The sequence below is a fragment of the Rhinoraja longicauda genome, chromosome 12 (genome assembly GCF_053455715.1).
Source record: "Rhinoraja longicauda isolate Sanriku21f chromosome 12, sRhiLon1.1, whole genome shotgun sequence".
In the NCBI taxonomy this organism is placed as follows: domain Eukaryota; kingdom Metazoa; phylum Chordata; class Chondrichthyes; order Rajiformes; family Arhynchobatidae; genus Rhinoraja; species Rhinoraja longicauda.
The window spans coordinates 27,987,135-28,005,715 of record NC_135964.1 but is presented as its reverse complement, the minus strand read 5'-3'; the positions used below and the strand labels follow the sequence as shown (position 1 = coordinate 28,005,715).

At 49.2% G+C, this 18,581-nt stretch overlaps 1 protein-coding gene across 2 annotated transcripts; it reads left to right on the top strand.

Annotated features, from left to right (window-relative positions):
- Positions 1-2,108: 2,108 nt before the first annotated feature.
- LOC144598540 (MICOS complex subunit MIC26-like) lies at positions 2,109-18,278 on the top strand. Of its 2 annotated transcripts, none has more exons than XM_078408716.1 (8): positions 2,109-2,294; positions 4,340-4,435; positions 7,509-7,628; positions 8,333-8,387; positions 10,632-10,730; positions 11,647-11,738; positions 14,268-14,384; positions 18,068-18,278. In XM_078408716.1, exons 1-8 carry the CDS (start codon positions 2,292-2,294, stop codon positions 18,074-18,076), a joined length of 591 nt encoding a protein of 196 aa, XP_078264842.1. In that variant the 5' UTR covers positions 2,109-2,291; the 3' UTR covers positions 18,077-18,278. The 2 variants fall into 2 exon arrangements, with proteins under 2 accessions (XP_078264842.1, XP_078264841.1); XM_078408715.1 differs by having other exon boundaries at positions 2,111-2,294; positions 4,337-4,435.
- Positions 18,279-18,581: the final 303 nt, after the last annotated feature.

Sequence of the window (18,581 nt, the reverse complement as noted above, 5' to 3'; positions counted from 1 at the left end):
CAACACAAGGTCACACACCCCCACACACAATACAGGATCACACACACAATACAGGGGAACACCCCATCCCCATCACACACAACAAAGGGTCACTGAACAACACCCCTCTCCCATCACGCAGTCCCTCACTACCCTCCTATCACACTACACGGGGTCACACATCCTCCCCCCTCGCACAGTCCCTCACCACCCTCCTCTCACACACTACACAGCACAGGGTCACCTCATCACTGAGTCCTTCATCCACCTCATCAAAGAATCCCCACCCTGAACTCACACTCTACTCTCTGGATCCACCTCGCTCATGCCCCTCACCCAGTCCCCATCCTTCACTGGTTCTATACGAACTCACTGACCGTCGCCAGCTCAGTGAACCAACGGCCCCCAGTTAACTCCAACCCCCTGTACCCCACCCCTCTCCCTGTACCCCCCTCCCTGTACCCCACCCCCTCTCCCTGTACCCCCCCTCCCTGCACCCCACTCCCTGCACCCCACCCCCTCTCCCTGTACCCCCTCCCTGCACCCCACCCACCCCCCTCCCTGTACCCCACCCCCCTCCCTGCACCCCCCTCCCTGTACCCCACCCCCTCTCCCTGTACCCCACCCCCTCTCCCTGTACCCCACCCCCTCTCCCTGCACCCCACCCCCCTCCCTGCACCCCACCCCCTCTCCCTGTACCCTACCCCCATCCCTGCACCCCCTCTCCCTGTACCCCACCCCATCCCTGTACCCCATACCCTCCCTGTACCCCACCCCCTCTCCCTGTACCCTACCCCCCCTCCCGGCACCCCCTCTCCCTGTACCCCACCCCCTCCCTGTACCCCCATCCCCCTCCCTGCACCCCCTCTCCCTGTACCCCACCCCCTGTACCCCACCCCCTCCCTGCACCCCCCTGTACCCCACCCCCTCCCTGCACCCCCCTCCCTGTACCCCACCCCCTCTCCCTGCACCCCACCCCCCTCCCTGCGCCCCACCCCCTCTCCCTGTACCCCACCCCCTCTCCCTTTACCCCACCCCTCTCCCTGTACCCCACGCCCCTCCCTGGACCCCACCCCCTCACCCTGTACCCCACCCCCTCCCTGTACCCCACCCCCTCTCACTGTACCCCACCCCCTCCCTGTACCCCACCCCTCCCTGTACCCCACCCCCTCTCCCTGTACCCCCTCTCCCTGTACCCCACCCCCTCTCCCTGTACCCCACCCCCTCTCCCTGTACCCCACCCCTCCCTGTACACCACCCCCTCTCCCTGTACCCCACCCCTCCCTGTACCCCCTCTCCCTGTACCCCACCCTCTCCCTGTACCCCACCCCCTCCCTGTACCCCCTCTCCCTGTACCCCACCCCCTCCCTGTACCCCCTCTCCCTGTACCCCACCCCTCCCTGTACCCCACCCCCTCTCCCTGTACCCCACCCCCTCCCTGTACCCCCTCTCCATGTACCCCACCCCTCCCTGTACCCCACCCCCTCTCCCTGGACCCCACCCCTCCCTGTACCCCCTCTCCCTGTACCCCACCCCTCCCTGTACCCCCTCTCCCTGTACCCCCTCTCCCTGTACCCCCTCTCCCTGTACCCCCTCCCTGTACCCCCTCTCCCTGTACTCCACCCCTCCCTGTACCCCACCCCCTCTCCCTGTACCCCACCCCCTCCCTGTACCCCACCCCCTCCCTGTACCCCCCTCCCCTCCCTGTACCCCCCTCCCCTCCCTGTACCCCCCTCTCCCTGTACTCCACCCCTCCCTGTACCCCACCCTCCCTGTACCCCACCCTCCCTGTACCCTAACCCCCTCTGCCTGTACCCCCACCCCCTCCCTGTACCCCACCCCCTCCCTGTACCCCTCCTCCCCTCCCTATACCCCCTCTCCCTGTACCCCACCCCTCCCTGTACCCCACCCCCTCCCTGTACCCCACCCCCTCTCCCTGTACCCCACCCCCTCTCCCTGTACCCCCCTCTGTACCCGCAATCCTATCTCTGACCCCCAACATCTCTCCTGCCCCTCACGCAATCCACTCACCCAACACCTCTCCCCCCATTGCCTCCTACCCCTCACTGCGCCCCAACTCACTGAACCCACACTCTCCCACAACGCAACCCCCTTCACTCTTCCGGCGCCCATCGCCGACCCTCACTGTACTGTGAGCCTTGAACCACCCATGACCCGAGTCTGGCGGGTTCACCGCCGCGCCGCAGATTTTGAATTCGCGATGCGCTTCCTTCCTCCCGCGGCCGCCGTACAACAGGGCCTGGACGCTGCGGCTCGAGCACCGAGCATCGATCGGAGGGCGCGGCGCCAAGATGGTGGGGACGGAGCGGGGCCGGGCCGGAGGAGCGGGGCCTGGGGGAGCGGGGCCGGGCCGGGGGAGCGGGGCCTGGGGGAGCGGGGCCTGGGGGAGCGGGGCCTGGGGGAGCGGGGCCTGGGGGAGCGGGGCCGGGCCGGGGGAGCGGGGTCTGGGGGAGCGGGGCCTGGGGGAGCGGGGCCGGGCCGGAGGAGCGGGGCCTGGGGGAGCGGGGCCTGGGGGAGCGGGGCCTGGGGGAGCGGGGCCGGGCCGGGGGAGCGGGGCCTGGGGGAGCGGGGTCTGGGGGAGCGGGGCCGGGCCGGGGGAGCGGGGTCTGGGGGAGCGGGGCCTGGGGGAGCGGGGCCTGGGGGAGCGGGGCCGGGCCGGGGGAGCGGGGCCTGGGGGAGCGGGGCCGGGCCGGGGGAGCGGGGTCTGGGGGAGCGGGGCCTGGGGGAGCGGGGCCTGGGGGAGCGGGGTCTGGGGGAGCGGGGCCTGGGGGAGCGGGGTCTGGGGGAGCGGGGTCTGGGGGAGCGGGGCCTGGGGGAGCGGGGCCTGGGGGAGCGGGGTCTGGGGGAGCGGGGCCGGGGGAGCGGGGCCTGGGGGAGCGGGGGCCGGGGGAGCGGGGCCTGGGGGAGCCGGGCCTGGGGGAGCGGGGTCTGGGGGAGCGGTGTCTGGGGGAGCGGGGCCTGGGGGAGCGGGGCCGGGCCGGGCCGGGGGAGCGGGGTCTGGGGGAGCGGGGCCTGGGGGAGCGGGGCCTGGGGGAGCGGGGCCTGGGGGAGCGGGGCCGGGCCGGGCCGGGGGAGCGGGGTCTGGGGGAGCGGGGCCCGGGGGAGCGGGGCCGGGCCGGGGGAGCGGGGTCTGGGGGAGCGGGGCCGGGCCGGGCCGGGGGAGCGGGGTCTGGGGGAGCGGTGTCTGGGGGAGCGGGGCCTGGGGGAGCGGGGCCTGGGGGAGCGGGGCCGGGCCGGGCCGGGGGAGCGGGGTCTGGGGGAGCGGGGCCCGGGGGAGCGGGGCCGGGCCGGGGGAGCGGGGTCTGGGGGAGCGGTGTCTGGGGGAGCGGGGGCCGGGGGAGCGGGGCCTGGGGGAGCGGGGCCCGGGGGAGCGGGGCCGGGGGAGCGGGGTCTGGGGGAGCGGTGTCTGGGGGAGCGGGGCCTGGGGGAGCGGGGCCGGGGGAGCGGAGTCTGGGGGAGCGGTGTCTGGGGGAGCGGTGTCTGGGGGAGCGGGGCCTGGGGGAGCGGGGCCGGGGGAGCGGGGTCTGGGGGAGCGGTGTCTGGGGGAGCGGGGCCGGGGGAGCGGTGTCTGGGGGAGCGGGGCCGGGCCGGGCCGGGGGAGCGGGGTCTGGGGGAGCGGGGCCTGGGGGAGCGGGGTCTGGGGGAGCGGGGGCCGGTCGTGGTCGAGGGCTGCGTCCCGGCGGGGGATCCTGGTCCGTGCGGGATCGGGGGCTGAGCTGAGGGCGGGTCGAGGATCCCGGCGGGAGTGGGGGCAGTGGCAGGGGGTCAGTGGCAGGGTGTCAGTGGTAGGGGGCAGTGGTAGGGGGGTCAATGGCAGGGGGTCAGTGGCAGGGGTCAGTGGCAGGGGGTCAATGGCAGGGGGTCAGTGGCAGGGGGTCAGTGGCAGGGGTCATTGGTAGGGGGTCAGTGGCAGGGGGGTCAGTGGCAGGGGTCGGTGGCAGGGGGTCAGTGGCAGGGGTCATTGGTAGGGGGTCAGTGGCAGGGGGTCAGGGTCAGTGGTAGGGGGTCAGTGGTAGGGTGTCAGTGGCGGGGGTCAGTGGCAGGGGGTCAGTGGCAGGGAGTCATTGGTAGGGAGTCAGTGGCAGGGGGTCAGTGGCAGGGGTCATTGGTAGGGGGTCAGTGGCAGGGGGTCAGTGGCAGGGGGGTCAGTGGAGGACAGAGGCCACGGGTAACATCACACTCCGTGATGGGGCCCCACCCGTGGCTGCGCTTGAGGGACAATTCCAGATGCCAGTTGTTGTGCGAGTGAGAATTGATCCCATTCCGTGCAGGGTGGAGAGTGAAGGATATATTCCACAAATTAAATGTCGGCCACTTTGGCAACTATATTTTCTAGCAGCTGGTCGGATTGGCTCCGCTCCGCCTGTCCCTCCTGTCAACAACTGTGCTTGCACAGAGTAACGAAGAAAAAAAAGGGATTCTCAAAGTTGAGCAGGTAACATTTTTATATTTTAGTTTGATATTGTTGACATGTTCCTTATCGCCTCCTTATCTAAATGTGTCAATACGACGAAATGCTTTGTTTGCATACAATCCAGTGCAATCATACAAATGGAAGACAAAATGCTGGAGTAACTCAGCGGGACAGGCAACATCTCAGGAGAGAAGGAATGGGTGATGTTTCGGGTTGAGACCCTTCTTCAGACTGCTGGAAATGTGAAATTAAAACTAGAATATACTGGAAACACTCAGCGCGTTAGGTGCTATCTGTGGAGAGATAACTAACTACTTATAAAACAAGTGTGTTTTACTCGGGTGATTTATACTTTGGTCCATATTCAAGGAATCTGGCCAACTTAAATGCGAATGCCACTGCCGTCACAGACTTCCACAATACAGGTAAATGTGTAGAGGAATATGTGCCAGACAGCATCATGTTGGAGAGGTGGGAGGGGAGGAGGGGTGGGGGGTGGGGAGAGATCAAATAAGACGATTTACCAAGAAAAAGCTTGCATTGTAAAAAGAGGCGAGGTACAGTGCCCTCCATAATGTTTGGGACAAAGACCCATCATTTATTTATTTGCCTTTGTACTCCACAATTTGAGATTAATGGAAAAAAATCACATGTGGTTAAAGTGCACATTGTCAGATTTTAATAAAGGCCATTTTTATACATTTTGGTTTCACCATGTAGAAATTACAGCAGTGTTTATACATAGTCCCCTCATTTCAGGGCACCATAATGTTTGGGGCACAGCAATGTCATGTCAAGAAAATAGTCTTGTTTAGTATTTTGTTGCATATCCTTTGCATGCAATGACTGCTTGAAATCTGTAATTCATGGACATCACCAATTGCTGGGTGTTTTCCCTGGTGATGCTCTGCCAGGCCTATATTGCAGCCATCTTTAGCTCATGCTTGTTTTGGGGGCTAATCCCCTTCAGCTTTCTCTTCAGCATATAAAAGGCATGCTCAATTATGTTCAGATCGGGTGATTGACTTGGCCACTCAAGAATTGACCATTTTTTAGCTTTGAAAAACTCCTTTGTTGCTTTAGCAGTATGTTTGGGATCATTGTCTTGCTGTAGAATGAACCGCCGGCCAATGCGTTTTGAGGCATGTTTGAACTTGAGCAGATAGGATGTGCCTATGCACTTCGGAATTCATTATGCTACTACCATATGCTACTACTACTGATATGTTGTATCATCAATGAAGATAAGTGAGCCAGTACCTTCAGCAGCCATACATGCCCAGGCCATAACACCCCCACCACCGTGTTTCTCAGATGAGGTGGTATGCTTTGGATCTTGGGCAGTTCCTTCTCTCCTCCATACTTTGCTCTTGCCATCACTCTGATATAAGTTAATCTTCGTCTCATCTATCCACAACATCTTTTTCCAGAACTGTGGTCGCTCGTTTAAGTACTTCTTGGCAAACTGTAACTGGGCCATCCTATTTTTGTGGCTAACCAGTGGTTTGCACCTTGCAATGTAGCCTCTGTATTTCTGTTCATGGAGTCTTCTGCGGACAGTGGTAATTGACAAATCCACACCTGACTCCTTTGTGTTTCTGATCTGTCGGACAGGTGTTTGGAGATTTTTCGTTATTATATAGAGATAATTCTTCTGTCATCAGCTGTGGAGGTCTTCCTTGGCCTGCCAGTCCCTTTGCGATTAGTAAGCTCACCAGTGCTCTCTTTCTTCTTAATGATGTTCCAAACAGTTGATTTTGGTAAGCCTAAGGTTTGGCTGACGTCTCTAACAGTTTAATTCTTGTTTCTCAGTCTTATAATAGCTGCTTTGACTTTCATTGGCACAACTTTGGTCCTCATGTTGATAAACAGCAATAAAAGTTTCCAAAGGTGATGGAAAGACTAGGTGCTGAGAACTCTCTTATACCTGCATTAAGGAGGCAAATAAACACACCTGAGCAATTACAAATGCCTGTGAAGGCATGTGACCCAAACATTATGGTGCCCAGAAATGGGGGGACTATGTATAAACACAGCTGTAATTTCTACATGGTGAACCCAAAATGTATAAAATGGCTTTTAATAAAATCTGACAATGTGCACTTTAACCACATGTGATTTTTATCTATTACAAATCTCAAATTGTGGAGTACAGAGGCAAATAAATAAATGATGGGTCTTTGTCCCAAACATTATGGAGAGCACTGTAGTTGTTTGGGAAATCAGCTTCTGTTAAGTGACAGTGACCTTTTGTACGCAGATCTACATCCCAGTCATTACTACTCATGAGCTACTATTTAAAGATATAAAGTGAAATGAGAGGGAAACAAATGAGATGCTACACGTACATCATACAACATCAGTGCATCTGAAAGAAGTAGTAAAGGTTCCATTCAGAACAGACAAAAACTTATGTTTGGACTCAAGGGATTTGGGGAAAAAGCAGGAACGGGGGGTACTGATTTTAGATGATCAACCATGATCATATTGAATAAAAGGGCCGAATGGCCTACTCCTGCACCTATTTTGCTATGTTTCTAATGTTCCCTCCATCAATGCTGCCTGATCCCCTTGTTCATTGATTTTTTTGGTTTATACTTCTCATTTTCAATATCCACTATATTTGGCACTTAATTGTAAATTGGGAAGAATTCCAAGGAGTTATCAGGTCTGCACATTTTTCATCCATATTTCGAATCATGGTTACAACAGGAAGTGTGGAGCTCAACACTTAACTAAATGCCCAACTTCCTACCAACAGAGTCAATCCACCATCTGCAAGGCATAAGTCTGGAGCTTGTCTGGATGCGTGCAGCACCAGCAATACAGAAGCTCAATAAAATCCACGACAAAGCAGTCCATTTCATGGGCACCTCCTCTATCTTTCTTTGCATTCATCCCTCTACCACCAGCATGTGGTAACTGCAGTTACATGTCTAGGCCACAACATCATCTCACAAACCCACAAATTCTCCTGCAAATTCACATTGTTAAAGCTGTTACATAGAATTGGATGCATTAATGTTGCAATTTTAGCCTATGTAGGCAGCAGTTCAATGGTCTATAGCAAACGTGTTTTATCTTTGTTCTGCAGTTATCACTTTATACAACTCCGGCTAAAGCTTATCACTTTGAGGATGCAAAACCGACTCGGCTTGAAGAGGGGATCTCTGCTCTGCGAAACCACGTCAATCCATACACCGCCCAGTTTCAGGTATGGCAAATCTCTTGAGTTTTGTCCGTTGGAGAAAAAAGTGGGATTTATTTGAATTGTATGACTTGATGGTTTCCCAATGGTTTCCTCCAGGAATGAGAGAAGTTGGAAGAAGTCTGGGTTACTGCATTCTGGGATCTTTTGTACAATCTCCTTGTTTTAACTAAGAAATAAAATGGCAACGAAGTGGGTCAGGCAGCATCTGTGATGGGAATGGACAGATGGTGTTTTGGATCTAGACCTTTTCTGCAGTCGGAAGAAATGTCCCGAATAAAAATGGCATTTGTTCACTCCCTGTCTGACCCGCTGAACTGATCCAGCACTTCGGTTTTTGTTTAAAATTCCAGCATCTGGAGTTTCTTGTGTCACCTTGTTTTAATTGTTGGATTGCTATCATTGTTCCTTGGATTTGCTAGGTATAGATGCAGATCACAATTAATAGTGGATTCTCCAATTGATGTTGTCCTCCAGGACAGAGTTCGTATCTGAAGAATACCCCAGATATTGACACATTTTACCTATGCCCATAAACATTTAGCAATCTTATCAAACGTGGACCTTAGTTAAAGATGGTACTTAGAAACGTTTCATTTAGTACAAACAGAAATGCCTTCAGGCGCAGAGTACTGAATGCAATTGAGGACTTTGTTCTTTGCTGAAGACAGATTTTTATATTCATTTATTTCCTTTTTTTCTCTCCTAAGGGTGTTTACAAGAATCTTCAGCCTAAAATAGAAAGAACTGTCCAGCTTGGAAAAGGTAAGGATCTATCTGAGTTTGTGGTACATTTTGGTGTTTTGTACAGAGTGAGGATTAAGAAATAGAAGCGGGATCACATCATACAGCTCTTCTGTTCATGGCTGACCATTTGTGTAATGCTAATTAACTGCACTGTTAGCTACCTAAAAGTTAATTGCTGCCTGGAATATAGTCAGTGACTGAGTCTTAACAACCTCAGGGGTACTGAAGTCCAGAGAGTCATTGAAGTGAAGAATATTTCTTCTCATTTCCTGCTCGTATTTACCTGTGACCTCAGGTGATAGTCACCCCAGCCAGGGGGGGAGGTCAATTCTGCATCTAATCTGTGAAGTGCCAGACCAATTTAGTATATTTTGATGAGACACCTTTCATTCTTCTAAATTCTTGGAGATTATGTCCAGTCTGTTTAATCTCTCCTAAACCCACTATCCCAAATATCAACCTGGTGCTGCAGTCCCTCTGTTGCAAGTGTATTTTCCTTTGGTAGTCAGATCATACCTATTCACTCTATTTCAGCTGCAGACTTACCAGGGCTTTATGTAAATGGAGCAAAGTGTCTCCACACTTGTAATCAAATCCTCTTGCCATTGAGCCCTTCAGATTGCTAGCAATATCTGTATATTACCTCTGCTGACCTAAGTACAAGGGCACCAGGTTGCTGTAAATAGACACCTCTCGGTGTCTTGACAGTTTAAAATATACGAGCAATGCTTTGTTTCCATTCAGTGACTATCTACACAGGAACTCTATGCTGCTGAATATGGTGATCAAACTGGAGATCAGGCCCCTTGACTCCTGCTGTTTGATCCATGGACCCATTTCAGTACTTCTAAGGCTAGCTCAAAACCATTTGACTTTGATGAACAGTAACTTTGATGTTACTTTGCTAATTCTCATGTGAACGTGGTTTTACGTGGCCAAGCTCAGTCATGTATGTCAAGGACCAAACCCTTACCTTGAAATAATTTTGCTCACCAAAATTTATCATACACAATGTCTTATTCAGTTTTCAATTTTGGTAGTCCTCTCATTGGCATTGAAATACTGATACTTGGACTGAGAATGTGTGTGTTGTAAAAGTATCTTAACTGTGGGCTGTCCCAGCAGACTAAACCCAAATTATGGCCATTGTGCAGTCTGAACCCAATTACAGTGCAATAAACAAATCTCAAGTAATCAAGGGTTACTTGAAATTCTCTAATTTCAAGTAACCCTTGATTACTTGAGATTTGTTTATTGCACTGTAATTGGGTTCAGACTGCACAATGGCCATAATTCTCTAATTTCAAGTAACCCTTGCATACCCTCTCCCCCCCCTCCCTAGTCATCCTACTAGTTTCACTATCGCCCTGCTGAGTTTTACGGTTTGTATCGCTTATTATCACCTTCACAGCCAAAAATATACCAGTGTGGGCTCCAACTTTCCTTGATCATCGTTGCTAGCTTTAATTTGTTCTTTTGCATACCTTTCATTTCAGGGGAGGGGAGGGGGAGGGGGAAACGAGATGTACCTATTCATACTTCCCGTTTCCCCCTCCCCTGACTCTCAGTCTGAAGGAAAAACCTCCAGTTTAAATTCCATTTTAGAGGAACAAGAACCAAGGGTGTCGACTGGAAAGTTCACCTATTGCTTTTCTCGAAACATGCTGCTTGACTTGCTGAGTTACTCCAGCTTTTTGTGTCTATCTATAGTGTCATACAGTATGGAAATAGGCCCTGCAGCCCAACTTGTCCATGCTGACCAAGATGCTCCCTCTAAACTCGTCCCATTTGCCTGCATTGACCCATATCCTTCTAAACCTTTCCTATATGCATATTGGATGCTTAGTCATTAAAATTAGTTGTTTTATGACTTTGGTTATACCGTGCACAGCATCCTTCTATATCCTGTTTTCACCAAGGAAATACATTTACTGTTAGCTCATAAACACAGCCAGAGCTTCCGATTGCATGCTCATTCAACAGTTGCGTTAATGTGCTGAATCCATTGAGGTTCTTGGGCAGGCTGAGACTTTGTTCCCACAATCAGTGTTGATCCCCTGTTGGAGTCAAGGTCCCCAGCTTGTAATTCCATACAATAAAAGCTGAGCTGATCATAGAGAATGCTGTGGCAATGTAGGAACAACACTGTTACTCATTTTTCTGGTAACTAGTAGAAAATAGTTGGATAAAAAAATATTTAGATACACGTGGAAGCTTCGATGGTTAATGGATTGCCCTGATGTTTTTTGTTGTCTCTGGCAGACGGCTATATCTTTCTGAAGAATCCGCCATCGGGATTTTACCCACGGGCTGGAGTCATCACACTCGCTGGAGTGGCAGGCCTACTGCTGGCTGGAAGGGGTAGGTCCAGGAGGAACCTTTCATTTTAGATGCAGTTTAGTGTTTCATCTGATGAAGCCCATCTGAGCTCAATCATGCAATCACAATGACTAAGTGACTTGTACTGGTTTACCTCTTCCATTTCACCAAAACAAATACAATGGTTAAAGTTTACCTGCACACACCATTGAGGCCTGGTGGTGGTGGTGGTGGTGGTGGTGGTGGTGGTGGTGGTGGTGGTGGTGGTGGGGGGGGGGGGGGGTGGGGGAGAGGGTTGTTGTCGAGGATATAGGCAAGAAACAGAAGAGGTTGAGAGCAAAGACAAAATATAATAGGACATAAACTTATGATGCATTGCAGCTGCCTCCTGTTAGAAAGACATTGTTGCGGCCAATGTTTGCCCAGCGAGTTGTAATAAAAGGATTGAGATGGGGATCACCAAGGGCAGCGTTAGTTTGGCCACCAGAAGTACGTGATCTTGTTTCCGAGTTGTGCCATGGGATTTTTCATCATCATTGAAGGGTGGGGATGCAGTATCTTGCTTTATCCCCTCAATTTTTCCCCTCATTCACAAAACCACACTCCGATAGTGCCACACTTGAAACGCAAGCACAGGTTGCTGCTTTACAATCCCTGAGTTTGGCTTAAGTCTGCAATCTCGTGGAACAGGCACATGTACTACCTTGGACACAAATGGGTCCTGTGAACTGGAGCCATGACTTGAGATTGGCCAAGAAACAATTTGGGAGGTAAATGAATGCCCTCTGTTTTTGCATGCCCAATCATACTATCACCCTCTCCTGCACCAGATTCACTTGGATGTTGAACTGCTGTTTACAGTCTCTCTAAATAAGTGGGTTGATTTCAGTTTCTTCTCTCTAGTTTTTCATTGGTTTCATTTGAGTACATTTCTCTATTTATTTTGATGAAATTGTAGGTTCCCGTGCAAGGAAAGTGATTTATTCATGTGGGTTTGTAGCTGCTTGCGCCTCTTTGTATTATCCTCAAGCAACAGTTGAAATCGCAAAGGTGAGTAGTTTGTTTGAATCCCAGTTCCACATTGAATGTCCCTCATGGAAATATCAGAACTATAAGTAGGTGTTATGATTCATTCTAAATATTTGAATTATTAAACATGATTTATGAGCTTAAAAAAAACTGCTGGAGGTACTCAGTGGGTCAGGCAGCATCTGTGGAAGGAGATGGACTGCTAACTTTTTGGGCTGGGACCCTTCATTAGAAATGTATCCGAAACATTGTCTGTCCGTTTCCTTTGACAGATGCTGCCTGACCCACTGAGTTTCTCCAGCACTTTGTTTTTTTGTGCTCAAAATTCCAGGATGTACAATCTTCCAAGTCCAAAACATGATTTATATCTGTTTGACATGCCTCAGGATTTAAAAAAATTATTTCTGCTGTTTAAAATATATCCCAAAGAAAGTAATGCATTTAATTAGTGCCTTTGGCACAGATTGTCAAAAACTGCTTTAGATTTTCTGTTGCCAGTGCACGCTTTGAAGTAGGGAAATGCCAGTGCCAGCTTGTGCAGTGAATTATCAAACCATCTGCTAGTGCTGTCATTGGGAAATCCAGCATTGACTCTCCATCCTTAATGGCCCCTCATCGGAGTGGCTTTGCAGGGCTATTTCAGACTGCAGATAAGAGTCTATGTGGGCGTTTCTGTAAATAAGGGTGCCAATCTGTGACATGGGTGGCCAAATTTGAAAGTTATTAAATCATAATGAAATACTGCAGCATTAAAAATGGGCCTACTTATGATCCTTTTGAGCTAATTGAACCAAAATTTAATAATTTCAAATTTGAAAAAAAATGAGAGAAAAAAATATTTATAGGACGTATGGGACACTGTCTCATACTGGTTTCTAAGCTCCCTTACAAAATGTCGGCACGTAACTCACCACGAGGCCCGTAGTTCGGGTCAGGGGCATTACAATCGCATTGTTAAAAAAACTTTTTTTTAAATCGCACGAGTGCAACAAAAAACGGAATGAGATATCAATAAAATAGGTGAACAAACTAGATTTTTATTTCATGATTTAAAAAAAAGTTCTATTCATTATTAAGTATTTCAATGGAAAGCTTAAACACAAACTATAAACAATAAAAAAAGAAACAAAAAAATATAAAAACTGTTCCTCTGCTTCTAATTCACACGTGACCAAATGGACACTGCTACTCATGTTCTGCTGCAAAAACTTGGGGCTTCAGAAAACCATCTTATCATATCATATCGTATCATATATATACAGCCGGAAACAGGCCTTCTCGGCCCACCAAGTCCGTGCCGCCCAGCGATCCCCGTACATTAACACTATCCTACACCCACTAGGGACAATTTTTTTACATTTACCCAGCCAATTAACCTACATACCTGTACGTCTTTGGAGTGTGGGAGGAAACCGAAGATCTCAGAGAAAACCCACGCAGGTCACGGGGAGAACGTACAAACTCCTTACAGTGCAGCACCCGTAGTCAGGATCGAACCTGAGTCTCCGGCGCTGCATTCGCTGTAAAGCAGCAACTCTACCGCTGCGCTACCGTGCCGCCCATCTTATCAGGTGATAAATGATAAAAATCATAAGCATTATCAGAATTTGGCTTATATAGATTTATTTAATTGCAAAATTAATGTAATCTTTCTGGTATAAATTAGTCTAAGGATTTGATGACACCCTGCTTGAAAAATGTCACAAAAAAGGCAAGAAAACACAGGGATATATCTGATATTTTTCTTTGTAAAAAGATTCATTTATTTTTGCTTCATCTGATTATTTTGGATATACACCATGATCTATACTACTTAAAATATAGGATATGAAACAATGGGAATATTATATTAAAAAAACAGGAAAATAACCTGGAAGTTCCTTCAGTTTCACTACTGTGCTGTATTTACGGAAACACCCATATACATTGTGTCTGCAGTTTCTCACAGGGTGGACCAGAAACACAAGGCAGATTCCCTTCCCTGAAAGAACATTACTAAAGCAATTGGGGTTTAATATCTTAAGTTCACCCTTGCTGAACTGAACTATGTGTTCATACTTATTTTATTACTGCTGAAATGGGATTTGAACACTGGTCCGGTGTTGCAACAAGTGTACAATGCTATCTGTCCAAGGAATACATTTTGGCTAGGGCACTGCAGTGTGTAATTAAAATCAGCGATTTTGAAGGGAGATGAGCCAGGGAGTGGGATGAGAATTTGAGGGATTATCTAAAAGGTAGGGCAGTGAACGGCAGGGTGAGGGGGGGTCATCTGAGGGAGGTGTGATGAAAACACCAGCAGAGATGAACTGATACATACTGTATGGTCAACACTTTCTGCTTGTGTTTTTTTGAGAAGCCACTGAGACTTGGTTCACATCCATTTAAATTGTGAAAAGAAGACACTGCTGTAACCCTAGTTTGGTTCACTGACGCAGGACAAATGGTTTCATTAAAAAAGCAAGCTAAGTAACAACATCAAGGTGATTTTGGATCCTTTGAAACCCACATGTAGAGAAGGTGTTTGACTAACTGCCCTGCTTTTCTCAGGTGACCAGTTCATCGCTTTATGAAATGTCCATGCAATCGTATTTAGCTATTGAATCACTGTGGAAGAAATACAGATCCCACAACCAAGAACCTTCCCCAACACAGGGGAGTAATAAGGTAATTTCATTTTTGGTCTTATTCAACTTTAAAAACATCAAGGCCTGACCTTTTTCTGGTCCTTATAACCCCACACACATCAACTGTGAATCCATAACTACATTATACATGGCTTGTACAGCACAAGATTCTGCACAGATTGTTACTACGTTAAAGCATGGTGTGGCACTATATCTTGTTCAGACAGACGGATCCATTCTGAAGCACTTCCATGGCACTGTTTCTCTGTATAAGTGAAGGATTTGTATGACACAATCATGCTGGACAAACAGATCCTATTGTGAAGGGTCTGTGTGACCCTGGGCTCTATTCCCCTTCACAGATCAATCCCATATTGAAGGGTTTGTGTGACTGTCCACCAACACAGATCAATTGTCACATTATAAAGGGATTGTCTGGCTTTGACCCACTATCCAGATAGATTGCCAGACTTGGTTCGATCTCCCTGCATACATCATGTGGAAGATATCTCTTGTAACTCTAGCAGTCTACTTCAAGATGTGTACAAGATAATAATGCTTGTAAAGTTAAATTCTTCACGTATAGATGATGAGAATTTGAAGTCCCGTGTTTGTCCAAGAGTCCTGACCTGAAACATCATCTATCCATTCCCTTATGTGTTGAATTCCTCCAGCATTTTGTTCTTTACCCTTGTTTGTTCTATGTCTCTTCTTGAAAATAATTTGCTCACAATGATACATTTATAAAGGCTAAAGAGGTTTAAGTGTCAGTGCCTGAAATGTCCCTCTTAAAGTGTGTCACCAACAGCTATGCACAGTTTGAATCCTCCCTATCCTCTAACCAATGGGATTGCCTGCTCTCTGATCCCGTTCAGTTCTATAAAAAGGGAATGGGGGAAAAAATGGAACAGATGGAGCAAGGTTTTGGAGGGCAGGTTGCTCTGGAAGGTTAAATCACAAGGGATCCAGTGAGAGCTAGTTGGGAAGTGATGTAAAGTAAAGGTATCAAGAAGTACATAGATCCCTGAAAATGGCTTATAGGGTAGTGAAGGCTTTTGGCACGCTGGCCTTCATCAGTCAGGGAATTGAGTATAGAAGTTGGTACATAATGTTACAGTTGTGCAAGATGTTATGAGGTCACCCCTGGAACATTGTGTTCAGTTTTGGTAACCCTACTACAGACCTCCCAACCCTTCTGAATTTGGCGGAAAGTTTCCGCTTTCTTATTTCATTTCCGCCATTCTGATTTCGCCTCACATTTTTCCGCAAAACACATGCCTCTCCGCACGCCCCGTCCCGCCGCTCGCTTGCCCCTCGCCTCGCCCCCGCCTAGCCCCTGGCCCGGCCTCGCCGCAGTATTCGCCTCGCTGCTGGCACGGCCTCACCGCTGGCCCAGCCTCACCTCGCCGCTGGCCCTGCCTCGCCTCTCGCCGCTGGCTCTGCCTCGCCTCTCGCCGCTGGCCCGGCCTCGCCGCTGGCTCAGCCTGCGGAGCGTGAGGCTCGTTGATGTTGAGAGGGGATGGGGGGGGGGGGGGGGGGGGTGTTGGGGTGCAGGGGAGGGGGCAGTGGAGTGGGAGGAGAGAGTGGGTCGGGGGGGGTTGGAGGAAGGGAGGGGGAGAGTGGGGGTGGGAGGGGAGTGGATTTGGGAGGAAAGGGGGGAGGGGAGTAGGGTGGGTGGTGGGGAGTAGGGTGGGTGGTGGGGAGTAGGGTGGGTGGTGGGGAGTAGGGGGGGTGGGAGGAGGGAGTAGTGGGGGTGGGAGGAGGGAGTAGTGGGGGTGGGAGGGGGGTGGGCGGGAGTAGGGTTGGGGGGGGACATGGACCATTGTGATTTGCTGTTGAAGACAACTGGAGCAAGTATGTCTTTAATTAAATTAGGTATGTGCAGTTTTTTAAATGAAACTCTTTCTTCATAACTTAGTCATACATTTTATGACCATTGTTCTTTTATTCAATACCAAGAGAATTGGGATGTGTAAGGTAAAAGCAAAATGGAAAAAACAAAACAATTTTTTCTTTGTTGTAAAAAGTATTTCTGGTCAATAACCTTTCCATAATAGTAGAATATACTCATGATAGGCCTGACATTGTACATGTAGTGCAAGAACTAGACTGTTGGAAATAATAGTTGTTTTTCACACGTGAATGTAGCGTGTACGTGCATTTGGCGTGCATACTTTTTTTTTGCTGAAAAGTCACATTACGCGCCATATTAAAAATGTTGATGTAAAATTCTGAATTTTGGACATCAAAATTCTGAATTTGTAAAATCAAATGTTGAGAGGTCTGCTGCCATAGGAAAGATGCCTGAGATTCACGAGGATTGCAGAGATTACCAGAGATTTTATGAGAATGTTGCCAGGACTCAAGGACACCAAGGAGAGCTTGGGTAGTTTTGGACTTGGAGAGCAGATGGCTGGGGAGTGATCACAATGGCGCTGCTGGTAGAGCTGCTGCCTCAGTGCCAGAAACGTGGGCTGAATCTCACTGTAACTTGGGACACGTAATAATAAAGGAACCGATTAATACAGGAACCATTGACCTTTGGTGCTGTCTTTGTGGAGTTTGCACGTTCTCTCTATGACTGTGAGCTTCCTTCAGGTGTTCCAGTTTCCTCCTACATCCCAAAGACGTGCAGATTTGTCGGTTAATTGTCCACTGTAGAATTGTTAAATGGATAGGGAATGGCTGAAAAAGTGGAATAACAAATAACTAGTGTGAACAGGTAATCGGTGGTCAATGTGGACTCGGTAGGCCAAAGGGCCTGTGTCCATACTGTGTCTCGAAACTAAACAAAAAAACTAAAGTGTATAAAATCATGAGAATAGATTTTTAGTTTAGAGATACAGCATGGAAACAGACCTTTCGGCCCACTGTACGCTCTGACCAGCGATCACTCATACACCAACTGGTTCATCCTATGCACTAGGGACAATTTACAGAAGCCAGTTAACCTACAAACCTGCACGTTTTTGGGATGTGGGAGGAAATTGGAGCACGCGGAGAAAATCCACGCGCTCACAGGAAGAATGTACAAACTCCGTAGACAGCATGCACGGTGAGGATCAAAAGAGATGGCGGCTGGAAGGTGATATATATAAAAAAGGGCTGCAGATGTGGAATCTGAAAAGGAAGGTGATGTGGAACCAGATAAATGGAAGGATGATGGCCAATGGAACCTGTTGGAGAAGCGGGATAGGAGACCCAGTGGAAATACTGTGTGGGTGAGAGTCCCTTCTTTCTCTCTCATTACCATTTCCACAAGCTACTGACTCCAGACTCTACTGTTTCCTTCCCCCTCCCAAAACCTAGCTGCATTTGCACATCACCTGGTGCCATTTATCACCTGCTCCAGATTCCAATATCCATAGTCCCATGTGGCTCCACTGGACTATCCACTCCTGGATAGTCCACTGAGCTTCAGGCAACCATTTACTAAGTCAGCTAGTCTCACCATAGGCAACTAACAGAAGTGCGACTCTTTCCTTTCCCACTTTATCAGCAGAAAGAACCCATCACCTCCCTCACCCCCACGATCAAAGGGGATAGATTGTCAAGGGCACCATGTTAGTGACTTGGCCCTTCAGCTTAAGTATTCAGTGACAGGCCAAGATCAAATGATAGCAGGTTGGGTCAATCAGAATCCTCCTTACCCCTGGCACCTTGTTTGGAAAGAACTGCCGGATAACCTTTGTAAAGGTACTGACCTAAATTATTTTCTGACAGGTGGATTAATGGAATGGTTCTGCTGAAGAAACACAGCCTAAAACTGAAGCAATATTTCTTGTGGAACATAATGAACGTGAATCATTATAATTTAATCAGTTAAATAATTAATCAGAAATGTATTTTTGCTTGGAAGTGGTTTCAAAACCCTCTCAATCGTACAGAAATGTGTATATAAAATATGATCTAATAAAGTATTATTAAAGAGCAAATTGTACAACAGAATTTGATGATCGTAACTATTCAAAATTGTTTCTGTCTATATCTCATTAACAAAAATGAGATAATCTAGAGCAAGGAGAGTGGCCATTTTGCCAATCTTAATTCTTTTGGAGCTACCCGATTAAAGCCTCAGAAACAATTATAGTCTCACCTCTGAAGCAGAAGGATACGAGTTCAAATCTCATAAATCATAGTGTTCTAATCTCCCTGTGGAGATCTTTAAATCGCCACAGGATGTATGCTTTGTTCCACCCCCAAAGATTGTTTCTCTCACGGACACCCGTTCACTATT